Below are 14848 nucleotides of genomic sequence, written 5' to 3' on the forward strand. Positions count from 1 at the left end.
CTACCGACATCTTTTTTGTTTTTTAAAGAAAGAAGGCAATTTCATTTATTGATAAGTTTAGAAAGAGAAAAGTACTGTGACATCATCAATTGTGTAATGGTACCAGCTCACACTGGCATGGCTAGAAAGGGCTGTTTGTTTGGTTGGTTGGTTTGTTTTTATTGAAGTAAAGTCGATTTACAATGTTGTGTTAATTTCTGGTGCACAGCACAGTGATACAGTCCTACATACATACATATATATTCCTCTTCGCATTCTTTTCCATTACAGGCTATTACGAGGTATTGCAGACAGTCCCCTGCGCTGTACAGTGGGAGCCTGCTGTTTACCTATTTTACATCTAGTAGTTAGTATCTGCAAATTCCGAACTCCCAATTTATCCCTCCCTGCCCCTTTCCCCACCCTGGTAACCACAGTTTGTTTTCTATGTCTGACACCTTGACTTCAGATTTCTGTCCCCTAGAACCGTGAGAGAACACAGTTCTGATGTCTTCAGCCACCAGCTGTGTGGTCCTTTGCCGCAGCGGCCCCAGGAGCAGCCGTCAGGAGCACACCCACTTGGCCTCCTGCCCCACCTCCACTGCTTCCGCCCACGCGAGTCCATCCACTCCCGAGAGACTGCAGCCGGGGCCCTAGGCAGTGGCCTCCCCGGAGTGCCTCCAGGGGGCTGTGGCAACGCAAAGGGCGCAGGCCTGGTCTCTGGAACTCAAGTCCCATCTGGGCCCTCCTCAGCCTCGCAGCCTGAGCAAGGTGACAGAGGAGATGATGAGATGGGGCCTCTGGGCCAACCCAGCCTCAGCAGCTGCCCCTCACCCCCAGAATCATTGCACACAGCCCACAGGATCTTAGGGTAGAAGTTATACCCTGGCCATGCAAAGCTAAAAACCCTCCCATAGTTCTCATGAAGTTCACCTGGCCCACAGTCCACCTGCTTGCCCGACCACCTGGCCTCCCTGCCTTTCTGGAACACTCCCAGCGCATTCCCACCTCCGGGCCTTTGCACGTGCTGTTCCCGCCACCTGGAATGTCTTCACCCAGCTCTCTGAATGGCTGGCTACTTAGTGGCCAAACATCTCTCCTGGCCACTCCAGCCAAACAGCAGCCCTCGCCTGCCCTGTAGGTTAACAGGTCACCTCTGCCTCGTTCTGGAGTCACCTTGTGTATTTGTTCCATCTCTGCTGCTAGACCGTGGGCTCCCCTAGGGCAGGGCCTGTTTGTCTGGGTACCCGCTGGGCAGCCACAGCCGATAATGGGCCATCGTGTGTTAGAAGCTCAGGACACTTAGCAATCAGTGCTGTTACTACCTCAGGCAGCCTGGGGCCCTGCTCTGGCCTCGGCCTTCCCCTCACTGGGTCCCCACCTGCCGCACTGACTTGTTCCCTCCCACCTGGATTTAAGGAAGACCAGGCTGGCCCAGAGGGCCTTGTCTGCCAGCTGAGAGACAGAGGAGGACTCAGAGAAAAGGGGAGAAAAGGGGGAGGGGTGGAAGGGAGAAGGAAGACCTCAGTGGTAGAGCACATGCTTAGCATGCACGAGATCCTGGGCTCAATCCCCAGTACCTCCATTTAAAAAAAAAAAAAGAGAGAGGAGGAAAGGGGCTCCCCACAGGCACCCAGGTATGGATACGTCCCTACACACCAACAGCCCAGCCCTGCTCCCCCACGTCTTGGTGGTCACCCCTCACCCCCTCTTGTCTGGGCCACACACACCCCTCACCCCCTCTTGTCTGGACCACTGAAGGCTCACGGCAGAAAGTCCAGGGGCCACGCGGCTCTTCCCTGCCCACCCCTGCCATTGACACCATCACAGCCGGACCAAGATAAGAGCACAGACTGCCACCCCTTCAGTTAACAACAACCCGGTGAGCTCCCTGCGAGCGCTTGCCCATCTGAGAAATGGCTCAGCAGCTCTGAGCAAGGAGGCCCACAAGCCCCTCCTCACCTTTCATTCCCAGGCTGAAATTCGGACAGCAGGGAGGGCCTCCTCCGCTGGGGCTGGATGATGGAGCCCGGCGACAGGTGTGAGGTGTAGTCACGAGGGTGATGCTGGTACTCGAGCAGCCCGACGTCCTGCAGCAAAGGACAGAGAGGCCAGTGAGCGTGCACACTGCTGCAGTGCGGCCCACCCAGGGAGGCAGGGCCAGCGCCCCCTGACTAGTGCTGCCCCCACACCCGGGAGCCCACCCACAACCTCGCCCGGCCCTCAGACTCGGTCTGACCCGGGGGGATTTCTGGGGCCAATCGCCCATAAGAAGTTCAGCGAAAGGGTGACTGGTCCTGCCAAAGCCTCTAGGTTTTGCCCTCTTTCCAGATGAGATGACCGAGCCTGCGTGTCAACAGAGACAACTGGAAAAAGGCACAACCTGCGTGTGTGCCACGGGCACAACTGACAAGGACACCCACACCAGGGCATGGCTGGCAATGCAGCCAACACCAACGGTCTGCGAGGCTCAGAGACTGTGTTCCCAAACAAACCGCCCATGTGGAAGCCCCTCATCTTGTGAAGGGAAACCCACAGGGTGTGTAGCACACACAAGCGTCACACATATAAGCGTTGCACACATAAGCACAGATCACAGTCGGAAGAACAATCTTCAGGCAAAACCTTCTTCAGTAAAATGCGATCCATGACCCATGTCGTCTGCAGAAACACTAACAAGTACCCCGATTAGCAACTATGTTCTGATTTGAGGCACATTAAAATGTTAAAAAAAAAAAAAAGAAAGAAACAAAGAAAGCAAGAAAGCAAGGAGAGTTCAAAGGTGAAAGCACGACAGACCTCCCACGTGTACCAATCCAAGTCGACTGGTTCTGTCTGCAGGGGACACAGTTTTACCGAGGGCGACAATCAGTTAGTGATGTCTGACACAAGCAAGGCTTGGGAAAGAGGGGGATGGCGGGTGATTGATTTTCTTCTGGGCACCCTGCTTAATTCTCCCAATTTTCCAAAAAAATCGAGACGTCCTTTTGCTGTCTGGCTTCCTTCTTTTTTTAAGCAGTTATTTCTGCAAAGAGAATTAGATGATACCGGGAAGGTGTGTGGGGAATGTATGTTTCAGACCCTTCCCCAAAAAAACGCATGTGAGAGGCTGGGAGGCTGGAGGCTAGAGAGGATGAGGAACTAGAATCAACAGGGATCCTGTCAAGCTCAGAGGCTGGAATTGTTGAGGGAAGGGCATTCCTGGGCAGCCCGATGTGAAAGCAAAAGCTGCAAGGCCTCAGGCTAGAGGTATCTTGTTCATCACTCAAACCCTCTGAGCCTCACTGAGATGGGTGCCTGACCCAGATGGGAGGAGGTCGCTGTGCCAACGACCACCAATTCCCCTGAACTCTCCAAGACTGAGGGAAGTTTCCAGAAGGCTGAGAAGGGCTCAGCCTCCCTCCCCCTCCCCCAGACGCCAAGACATCTCACACAAGGCACCAGGTGCTCACGAAGGAAGAAGAAAGGGCTGGAGGGAGGGAGTGGAGGCCTCTGGGATCATGCCAGCGAGGCTGCCAGGCACCGATCTGGTGTGCACTCACGCAGAGGTGTGAGAACAAACCGGCAATCTCTGCAGTCTGCCAGGAGGAACATTCTCGCTCCCACAAAAGCAAAATGAACAAAGCGGCGGAGAGGCAGTCCAGTCCCTCGGGAGAGGGCCTCAGCAGGACGGCGCCTACCACTGCCCACCAAGGTGGGAAAAGGCACATGGCCCCCGGGGGCCCCGAGGCAGGGGCGTGGGGTGGCCACTGCATGAACCACAAACTCTCTGGCCTCAGTTTCCCAGTCTGGGAGCCAAGCAGAATGAGCTCACAGCTCAGTCCCTCCAAGGAACATCTCGGGGGCCATTTCTGCAGCATCCACACTGATCTCCACCCTTCAGGGCACCTGGGGCTCTACAGCAAGGCAAGAACTGGGGAGACTCCAGAAGAGAAACTGAGCCAAGGTGGGGCTCACTGTGGTCGCAGGAGCCTGATGACGCCAGGCACACAGGCTGGAAGCCTCCAGCCACGTCTCAGAATGTGAGAACCCTCCACGTGTTAACAAAACAAGCCAACCCTGCCTGCTGCCCCAACACGTGTACGTGTCCCCATGTGGCCCAGGCAGGCTCCTGGGCCCATGACCGGGGGCCCGGCGGGGGGAGCATGGAAGACAAGAGAATTCAGACTGCTTTAGAGCTTGACGACATGACTGCAGCATCCAAGCGCACGGCCTGCACGCGTCCTGCTGGCCTCGCCTACACCCGTCCCCACCCCGCGAACTGGGTCATGTGCAGAAGGACCGCGTATCAGTTTAGGACAAATTGGAAATGAAACAGACTGGTCCTTCCCGCAGGGAGTCTGGTAAGTCCTGATCTAGGGCAGGAGTCAGCAAATGAGGCCCAAGGCCAAAGCCAGGCTCGGCCTGTTTCGTCAGGCATCACGGGCACGTGGCCACGGCCATTCCCGTGTGTGCTGGCTGAGCCGCTCTCCAGAACGGACGGCAGCACACCGAGCAGTTGTGACAGAGAGCACAAGACCCCCCAAGCCTGAAAAATTTACAGGGAAGGTTTGCCAGTCCAGCTTCTAGAGGAAAAGCCCACAGTGTACCCTGGGGGCCACTCGGGAAAGGATGCTAACGGGCGCGCTGTCGTCATGACGGCATCCTCAAAGTCATCATCATGGCCCTGCATCAGTGCGTGCTAACTCTGCCCGCCGCCGGGCGGAGGCCTCTGAGCGTGTCCGCTGACTTGAACCTCACAGTCATCACTACCCTTGCTCACCTGATGGGGAAACTGAGGCACGGGGCGGCAAAGCCACTCGTCCTAAGTTTCACAGCCAGGACATGCCTGAGGAGCAGTCTGGCTCCAGAGCCTATGCTCTTAAACGCCCTTCCAACACAAAGGCACAGAGAGGTTAAGTAACCTGCCTAAGGCCACACAGTACAAAGGCCTGTGCTGGGATTCAGACCCTGAGTCTTTTGTCTTTAACACATTCATTCAGCACAAGGCTTACAGGGACTCAAGAACGCTCAGGGAGTCTCAGGGGACCGAGGCAAGAAGAGCCAGGCCATAGAAAGTCAGAATGGAGGCAAGGAGGGGAGGGGGCACTGGGCATTGGGACCCTCAATCCTGGGAGGTCCTCAGTGCCAGGAGTCCCCTAGGACCCTCAGGGAAAGATGCGAGGTCCTCATACTGTCGGGGAGGAAGCCAAGTCCAGAGAGGTGGAGAGAACAGGGCACAGGTAGATTTGCAGGTGGAGCAGGCGGGACTGAATGAGCCTGCGCATGGCACCAGGGAGAGAGGCTCGGAGTGCGCCGGAGGCTGGGTCGGGGAAGCGGGGCTTTCCAGGGTCTACAGGCACACCCAGAATTAAGCTCTCCACCTGCGCCAGGCATAACACACCAGGTGGCCTGGAGATGACCCAGGCCAAAGCCCAGGCGACCAGAGGAGGCGGCTCCCCCAGCCCCGCTCAGATTCCAGACCCTCCTCAGTCTTCCACCACCTGCCAGGAGGAAAGAGATGACTGCCATGTGCAGACACCACCCCAGGCGCCTCGTTAACATCCGCCACTGATGCTCAGACCCATGACGCCCGTACTGCAGATGGGAAAACAGGCTGCCCCACAGGGTTAAGTGAGCAGCCCAACGTCACTCAGCAAGTTGGGAGAAACAGGAATTCAAAGCCACATCCGAAGGCTCTTCTCGGCTCCGAGGGGGACTCGCCATCAAAGCAGCCCTGGGCCCAGGGCCAGGAGGTACCACCTCAGACACAGGCCTGTCGGGACCATGTGTGGGAGTGAGTTGAGTCCTGAGAAGATCAGAGGTCACTGGGTCCAGGCCCTGCCCCCACGTCCCAGCACACCTGCCTCAACTATTGTCCAAGGAGCTGGGACACCTTGGACAAGACATTTGTCTTTCTGTGCCTCGATTTCCCCTTCCCTCCATCCCCTGTCTTCCAAAGACTCAGAAAAGGAGGGAATGTCACAAACTCTGCCTATACAGTGGGCTGGCAGGATGGAGGTAAGGGGCGCAGGGCTGCGGGAGGTGACCTCCAGATCACGGCCCCGGTGTTCACCTCCCGCCAGCCAAGGGAAAGTGGCTCCAGCCCTGGACACATGCCCAGGAGCGAAAGACCCGCCAGGATGCCCAGAATTCTTGCTCCTGCCTTTCCAGTAACGAGCAGCGGCCCCCAGCCGGGCTGCCACAGCACGAGGCAGGGTGGTCAGGAAGTGGGGCCCCACTGCTGCCACCACACAGGACAAGGGCACCCCACCTTGCAGCTCCCGGGGCCCCGGCTCATCCCTGGCCTCAGCCTCCTCCCCGAAGGAAGTGGTGACCACCGGGTCCTGTCCAGCCACATCCTCTGTCACTGACAGCCCAGCCCAGCGGGAAAAGAGCAGGAGGTGTCTGGGATCAGGCAGTGACCCCAGATGACTGGGAAAGGGCCCAGCGGGGCGAAGGACAGGCAGGACGGCAGGATGGCAGGGGCCACAGGGGCTCGAGGACTAACCGAGGCTGGGCCCACAGGGAAGGGCCAGGAGAACCCGGCAGGAGGGCATGTGAAACAAGAGCAACCAGAGACATCCGCCAGGAGCCCCCAGGGGAGGCGGCCCCGCCAGGCAGCTGTGGTCACAGTGAGAGTAAGAACGGCTGGACACACCTGGCTGAATGTGTGTGTGTGTAAGGACTTTCCACAGATCCTCACGCTCAATCCCCAGGAGAATCTAGAAGACAGATGCTCTCATTACCCCATCTTATGGATGAAAAACTGAGGCTCAGAATGGCTAAGCAACTTGTCCTGTTTCCTCACCTGCAAAATGTTCCCCGTCTACAAAATGCAGAGTGTAAGGGTGCCCTCACTTTGATGATGAGAGAAGCAGGTGTAGCTGTATACATAAAAGGCATAAACAAAGCACTTGGTAGATGAAAATGCTTATTTCTGTTACTGGGATCATGATAAAGGTGATGACAAATAATAAATGACCTTGGCTCTGGGCACACAGTAGGTGACCAATAAAAAGAAGCATCTGTTTCATGGGGCCTCAGAGCCCTCAAGCTGAATCATTATCTTGTCACCGTAATTTAACCTGAAGCCTGTTATTTAACCTCCGGCCTCAGTCTCCTCATCTGCAAAATGGGATAATAATGCAAGGTGATCTTTCACTGGGTTGTCTGTGAGAATTCGATGCCTCCATCCAGGGGGAAGTTCTCAGAGTGAAGCTCTAGAATGTGTCCGTTCATCACAGCTGGCTCTCAAAAGCATCCAGGGAGCCCAAATCCTCAAGAGGTCATTGTTTGGGACACCCCCAGGCTGGGCTAGTGGGTTCATATGCAAAAAACATCTCGCTCACGGATGGAAATGACCTCCCACACCATTTCCTCTCCGCATCTCAGGAGAAGGGACCACGCCAGCCAAGCAGTTCAGGCGCGTGCCTATACACGTGGGCCAGCACAGCCAGCTTCCGCCCCAGCTGCAGCTGCAAACCCTCATGCCCCCTTGCCGAGCATCCAGGAGCTCAAATGGGAGAGGCCCCAGACCCTGAGTGTCCTCTGGCAAGCCCCTGAGGGTGTGGTATACAGTAGGTGCCCAATGAATGCCAAGAGAACAGAACCAAGGCCCATCCTCACGGCCACATGCAGCTAAATGTGAGGTCAGTAAATAAGGGCCCCTCTAGGAGGCGAGGGGGTAACTCCCCCGTGAGCAGAACCAGCCCCCAGGACCCCGTATCAAGGACTCAGGGAACGACACGGCCTCGGCTTCATCATCTCAGAGCCCTGCGCGTGGCTGCAGTGACCAGCCGAGGCCTGGGGAGGGGAGGGACTGCATGCAATGGCCCCCGGGAAGCCACCCCAACCTGGAGCAGGGCTGGGCTGAGAGGAAAGCGTATACAGGAGGAACTCCGCGTTTGCATCCAAATCCCGCAGCCGACTCAGAAGCCAAGCTCCCAGCTCAGCTCGGCCCTGGTCTTCACTTTTCCAGCTTTAAAATGGGAGCCAAGAGATTTTACCAGATGCCCCAAGGCCTGGAAAGGCCGCCGACGCCAGTGGTCTCTGCCAAGGCGCCCCATCTCCCCTCAGGGAACACAGTGAGCCCTGGCTGGACCCCATCAGAGCCACACCTGCCCCAATTCCAAAGAGAAAAAAGAAGACGGAGGGGACTTGGTGGCAGAAGGCCCCAAAGGTGACCCCAGGCCCTTAGTGTGTTCATGCCCCTTACTTACTGTGTGCGGTCGGGCGATCTGCACGGGGTAAGGGATGCTGTGGGGCGGGTAGCGGGGCTCGGCGGCCCTCCACGTCTGTGCCACTGGCTGTGTGGACCCCGACATGGTGGCGGGCGTCCGGGGGGACTCTTGGGCCCCTATGAGCTCCCTCTCGATGGTCTCCAAAGATTAAAAGCCAGTCTTCGTCATCTGCTCGTGGGCCACCTTGTCACAGGCACCTGTGAGGAGACCAAAAGAGAAGCCAGATGAACCCCGGGGTGGCTGCTCCTCGGGGGACCCTGCCACGGCCCCCATGAGGAAGCACGAGAGCACGGGGGTTCTCCGGGACCCTCCTCCAGGCCCTAGCACACTCCCTGCCACTGACAGCAGAGGGAGATGCCATGGGGTGTCCGCATCCCCTCTGAGCCACAGACCCGGCCAGCAGCCGCTGCACAGGCCACATCAGGCAGAGCTGTGCCCCTCCCCCACACTGCCACGGCCCCCACTCGTGCAGGGAACCCCAACTCTGCGGCTGCTGCCCCCACCAGCCACGAGGGGGCTTCCAAGCCCCCTCGGCCCACTCAGTCTCACCCTACAGAACCCTAACTCTGCAGACATTGCCCAGGCCCCCCCTCAATGGATTCCAAGCCCCCTTGGCCCCAACTTCACTCCATGGAACCCCAACTCTGCAGACACTGCTCCAGCCACCTCCTGATGGGCCCCACCCCACCTGTGCCCACCCAACTGCACCCCAAGGCCTCTGCCAGTGTGAGTCACCAGGGCAAAGTGCTCCAAAAGCACCTGGCAGCTCGGGCAGGCAGCTGCAGGGCCTGTCCCGCGAGGCGGTGGTGAACAGGGTCAGTCTGGGCAGGACACAGGTCAGTGACCCCAGGCAAAGCCGGGCCTGCCTGGGCCTCCCAGTGACCCTCTGAGGAGGGTGACACAGTGACGTGTGAGCAGGACAAAGGTGACACTGGCCCGGACGTGAGCTGAGAGCAAGGGGATCGGGAAACCGGCCACACTGGTGAAACAGCCGAGGACCTGGACCAGAGCCAGCCGAGTGGCTCTGGGTCAGCGGGTGGGGCGGAGCAGGCAAAGGACGCCTTCCACCGGGGACACAGCACGCACGTGTCCACAGTCAAAGGAGCTCAAGAAACAGTCCACCGGCTTTACAGATGGGGAAACTGAGATCCAGAGAGAAGAAAGAACTCAGGTCAGAGAGCAAGAGCCCCTGGGCGCACGGGGCCTTTAGAAATCTCTGGCGGCCCCCACCCTCCCCAGGACCCTTCTCTCCCTCCTCTGCGGGCTACTGCTCCTCGTAGCCTGCTCGGGGTACAACCGGCTCCCCCGCCCAGGCCCAGACTGAGAGACTGGCACGCCAGGGCCTCCTCCACACCCGGCCACTCAGAAAATGTGTCCATCAGGCCCCGAACTCATGCAAGCCCCCACTCACACCCCCCACCCCACCCAGGAGCCAAGGGGAATCCAAGATGGGGCAGGGGCCCAGCACCTGGGTGTCCCCATGTGATAGGTACGGCTGGGGTTGCATCTCACATGACCAGGTAGAGACCGTAGCCCCAGCGCCCTGTCATTACGTCATGACGCCCCTCATTGCCCCACCTCCCACTGACAACTCCTCCAAGGGCGTGGACGCCCTAAACCCTCCACCAGTGATCTGCCCATCGGAGCTCTAATGTCGAGGGTTGTCGGGCAGGAAGACTGATATCCGAGGAAGAATGAGACCCCTGTCTGGGGACCCTGACTGCCTCCCATGGCCAACCGCCATCCACTATGGTGGACTTGACTTTCCTTTCCAGAACTGTCTTCCCTCCCCAGGCTCCAGCAATGATCATGTGATCCAGGCCTGGCCAATCACATTCCTGCTCCCAGGGTGGGGGTGGGGGCAGTGATTGGTTCAAGGGTGAGCAGGTAACCCAATCTACGCCAATGAGAGTCAATCTTGAGACTCTGAGAGGGAACCAGAAACAGGCACTCTCTGCTGGGCCTCTAAGCCTGGAGGATGAAAGCTTGGTGCTCTCAGGGGCCACCATGCGACAGGAACCTACCCAGGCAGGTGGCATCCTTCCCGAGGTAGGACCTACCCGAGAAGGCTGGCATACCAGCAAGCAGGCACAGGCTGAAGGGTGGAGAGGGCACAGCTGGGTCCTGACGACAGCCGTGCCTGGAGGCAGGTCAAAGCCTGCTTCTTCATCTGGGGAAGCCAAGGCACTCCTGTGTGTTTTGCCTTCGCCAGCCCAACACGGGTTTCTGTCACTTGCCATCAAAAGCTCTGACTCCCCCAGGGAAGGAAGGCGTCATGGAGGAGGCAATCCTTCCATTGGGTGCTGTCAATCCTTCCAATACTGCAAAGCCAAACAACTCCAGAGCCAAAACTGACACACCTACGACCACCTCAGGAAAAAGCCCACCGTGCACTTTTCCCAACCACTGAGACAGGACGCACCGCGAAGTTCTTAAGAGCGTGGGAACCAGTCCTGCTCAGCAAACAGGAGCTACTACCTCTACGATCACTAGTAGCGTCGCGGGGCAGCTGCAGCCCGGGCACGGGGATGCTCTGACGTGGAAGGGAGGCAGAGCCGCCCCTGCCAGGTCCCACCCAGAGCAACGTGGCATCCGGCCTGCAGCCCAGAGACAAGGATCTGGCCTTGGGAGAGGGGCCAGTTGTGGCCACCAGCGCTGGACCCTGTTCCAGAATTCCCCTTGTTCTAGCTCGCCTCAAAGCCCAGCAGACCCTGGTGGTCTGAGGCAGCAAAGCCAGTTCCAGTCCGGCCTCTCTTTGGGTTTTAAACCTCTCCGGGAGGACAAGGCCAATGCTTGGGCCGGGAGAAGCCCACGGTGCTTGCCTGTCCCCCAAGAGCACCGCGGGCAACCTCTAAATGGCTGTTTGACTCTGCGTTGCATGAGGTGGTAAGTCTAATTTACCCACAGCTTTTCTAACCTCCTTTGCCTCATGAAATGCCGCCTGGGGATGGCAGCCCCGGGCAGATGCTCACGGCGTGCACTGCACGCGGGCTCCGGAAGCTGGGGAAGTGACACCTTTACAGACTTGCCCTGGAGAATCCTCAGCCTCCTCCCCAGCCTCCTGGCGCCAAGGCCTGGTCTGGCTGGCTTCCCATCCCTCCAGACTCACAGGGTGTCCACCGCGAAGCTTAGGGGCCAATGCCCCTGCCACCCACCTCTCAAAGGGTCACTCTGCCGGCTCCCTGGCCCAGAGTCCTCATGGGCAGGTTGTCCCCACAGCCAGGGGACTCTGGGGCTCTCCCACCTCCTCCATTCATCAACAGCTTATTTTAATAAGCTCAATTTCCACCCGTCCCAACCTCAGCCACATTTTTTTTGCCAACTCAAAAACAAAATTTTTCTTAGGAAAATAGTTTGGCAGTTCCTCAAAATGTTAAAACGTAGAATTACCATATGACCCAGCAACTCCATTCCTAGGCTTATACCCAAAAGAATTGAAAACAGGGACTCAAATCAACATACACGCCTGTATTCATAGCAGCATTATTCACCATAGCTAAAGGTGGAAACGAGACAAGTGCCCATCAATGAATGAGCGGATAAACAAACAGAACGTGGTCTGTCCCCAGGAGGGAACAGGATTCAGCTACAAAAAGGACTGAAGCACTGACACATGGCACCACATGGATGAACCTTGCAAACAGGATGCTGAGTGAGAGAAGCCAGACACAAAAGGATAAATACTATATGATTCCACTTACAGGAAATGTCCAGAATAGGTAAATCCATAGACAGAAAGCAGATGGGAGGCTGCCAGGGGCGGGGGTGGGATGGAGGGAAAGGCAGTGACTGCCTGGGGGTTTACTGGGCAATGATGGAAATGTTTTGAAACTAGATAAGGTGGTGTTTGCATAATATTATGAGGGGAGGGGACTTAAGCTTTGCTCGCATCAGCAACATTTGGAGGAGCATGCCAAGGAAAAATAAGACATTACTTCACCAAAGACAGGGGAAGGAGAGACGGAGAGCAACCCATGGGGCAACGTGAGGGTCTTCTGGATCTGGCCTTGGCCGAAAGGGCTTCTGAGAACCCGATCCAGGTTAGAGCAGGAACTCGAGGCAATGGACCCAATATCACTGCAGGGTTTGGGGGTTTTGGGGTCAGGAAAGGGTGGGCATCCATGAGTTTACAAAGACGCTTTGGGGCCCCCACTGTGAGCCAAGCCCCAAGCTAGTGAATAGGCAGGGTCCAGGCCAGAGGGTCTTGGTGCCCCCAGCAGGGTGTGGCAGGGGCAGACAAGCAGCAAATGGTGACCTCTGAGAGGAGGATGGGGCCTCTGGAAGCCGTGGGGAGGGCAAGGGGGTATCAGGGAGAACTTTCTGGAGCATGAACAAGACATGGCCGGGGGAGGGGGGAGCAGAGAGTGCTCCAGGCAAAGGCACCACCTGAACAAGAACCCAGAGGTGAGACCACGCACGGTGTGTTTAGGAAATTCATCGCGCCATTCAAGGATGGGGAAGAGGCTATATCTCAAGCGGTAGAGCACATGCTTAGCATGTAATGAGGTTCTGGGTTCAACCCCCAGGACCGCCATTAAGTAAATACATATATCAATAAATAAATAAACCTAATTACCCACCCCCGGCAAAAAATAAATAAAATATAAATGAATGAATGAATGAATGAATGAATAAGAGTCATTCAAGGCCCACGGGCCATGGAAAGGATGAATTCTGTTCTAAGGGCAATGGGGAGCCACAGAAGGTTGTTGAGGGAGAGGGGAAAGGGTCAGAGTATTTTACAAGCAGATGCTACAAAGGTAGGCCTGGGGGGCTACTGTAAACATCCATGCACCGGACGGATGACGCTGGTGGAACTGGGCAGCAGTGACAGAGAAGCAGCAGGGGTCGGCAGGAAAGTCAGGAAGCTGACTGCCGGCCTCAGAAATATCTCGCTGAGGGAGCGAGGGAGGTCAAGGGGCCCCCTCAGGACAGGGGCTGATGTTCCGCGACTCACACAAGATGCCTCCAGGCTCTAAGCCTCATTCTCCTCAACCAGGACAGGGAACGCGAGAGCTCTGCTCCACGGGCCTGTGAGGACAGCACACTCGTGAAGTGTGCCTGGTAAACAGCAGGTGCTCAATAAGGAAAACTCAGCCAGGTCAGGGGATCCCAGGAGAAGAGACAGTGCTCAGGCCAAGTTACGGGCTTGCTTTGCCAGGTGATGTGGGACACTTCTGAGCCCCAGAGCCCGGGACAGGACCCCGGGAGCCCCACCCAGCCTCGAACACCCAAATCACAAGGCCCTCAGGGAGTCATCAGCTGGAGGAGCCGCGGGGTACAAGGCACAGCCCCTACCCGCCCCAGAGGAGGCAGACAGCAAGCGCCAAACAGCCACCCCGGGAGAGCCCCATCGCCTACGGGTCCAATTCGGCACCCCCCCACAATCTTGCCCACCCCATGTTCCAGATCCATGGGGAAGGCTCATTGCCCCTGATTCTGTGTCTCCTTGCTCCCTGTAGCATCCCCAGAGCCTAGCACAGCGCCAGGCACACAGCAGGTGATCGATGAATGAACCTGTCCGTCGGAGACGATCGCCAGTAACACCAGGTGAGGCCAGCGCCCACACCTGCACCTGGACCCACACCAAAGGGCAGAGGCTTCCTTCCTGGGGGAGGGGGCCTGGAAATTTCCACCAGGGCCTCCTGCCCTGACATTCCTCTCTGGCCCCAGGCAAGACCTGGGAGGCCACACCAAGACACATTCCGTAGATTTTCCGAGTAGTGAGCAGCCTGGGGAGGGTGGAATTACAGCCGCGGGGGTGGGGGGATGTCTCAGAGCGTGCGGGGAGGCGGAGCGGGGCCTTGTTAAGGTGCCGGAACTGCTGAAATGTGCCTGGGAGCCTTCAGACCTGAGCCCGTGGAAGATAAAAGGGGAGCTGTCTGCGCCGCACGTGCCTGAAATTTTCTTGGAACTAATGGGCACCAACGCTGGAACTTGTGGCAGGTGGGGGAGCCTCAGAATTTAAAATCAGCTGCCAGGCACGAGAGAGGCGCCCAGCAGGTGCATGTGCGCACACATGCTCGTCAGACTCCCCCGCGGTGCTCGCAGCGGGGGGTGGGGGGCCTGCATCTATTACACCCCCACCCCCACCCGGCCTGTCTAGGGCCAGAGACGCACAGATGCTCTGGGAGCCTGTGGGCAGGGACCCCGTCGGTCTCTCCAGCATCTAGAACAGCGTCTGACGTACAGTGTCTGCTCCACAAACGCCTGGGTTTTAATTTGGGTTGTTTTTTATTTTCGGCAGAGGAAGGTAATTAGGTTTCTTTCTTTCCTTCTTTGTTTAATGGAGGTACTGGGGATTGAACCCAGGGCCTCATGCATGCTAAGCACACACTCTACCACCGAGCTATACCCTCCCCCCATAAATGTCTGTTTTAATTGACTGCCGAATCCCCAGCAAGAGGCATGGCGCCCGGCACACAGTAGGTGTACTGTTTTCCCGGAGCTGCTGAAACAAACTGCCACAAACAGGATGGTTGAAAACAACAGAAATGTGTCCTCTCACTGTTCTGGAGTCAGAAGTCCAAAGTCAAGGTGTCAGCAGGGTGGGGCTCGCCCCGAGGCTCTAAAGGACGGTCCTTCCTGTCTCTTCCAGCCCCTGGTGGCTCCAGGTTTCCTCCGCTTATGACCACATCACTCCAGTC

At 57.3% G+C, this 14848-nt stretch overlaps 1 protein-coding gene across 24 annotated transcripts in view; it reads right to left on the bottom strand.

The window, feature by feature from the left end:
- Positions 1–14848, bottom strand: part of NCOR2 (nuclear receptor corepressor 2) — a 214963-nt gene that overhangs the window by 138368 nt on the left and 61747 nt on the right. For all 24 annotated transcript variants that reach the window (XM_031442513.2, XM_031442507.2, XM_031442506.2 and 21 more), the window contains 2 exons: positions 8181–8398; positions 1942–2069 (listed from right to left, as the gene is read on the bottom strand). In XM_031442513.2, the coding sequence (XP_031298373.1) occupies positions 1942–2069; positions 8181–8285 (233 nt within the window). In that variant the 5' untranslated portion in view covers positions 8286–8398. The remainder of the gene's footprint in view (positions 1–1941; positions 2070–8180; positions 8399–14848) is intronic.

Source organism: Camelus dromedarius, chromosome 31, assembly GCF_036321535.1.
Source record: "Camelus dromedarius isolate mCamDro1 chromosome 31, mCamDro1.pat, whole genome shotgun sequence".
Taxonomy (NCBI): Eukaryota; Metazoa; Chordata; class Mammalia; order Artiodactyla; family Camelidae; genus Camelus; species Camelus dromedarius.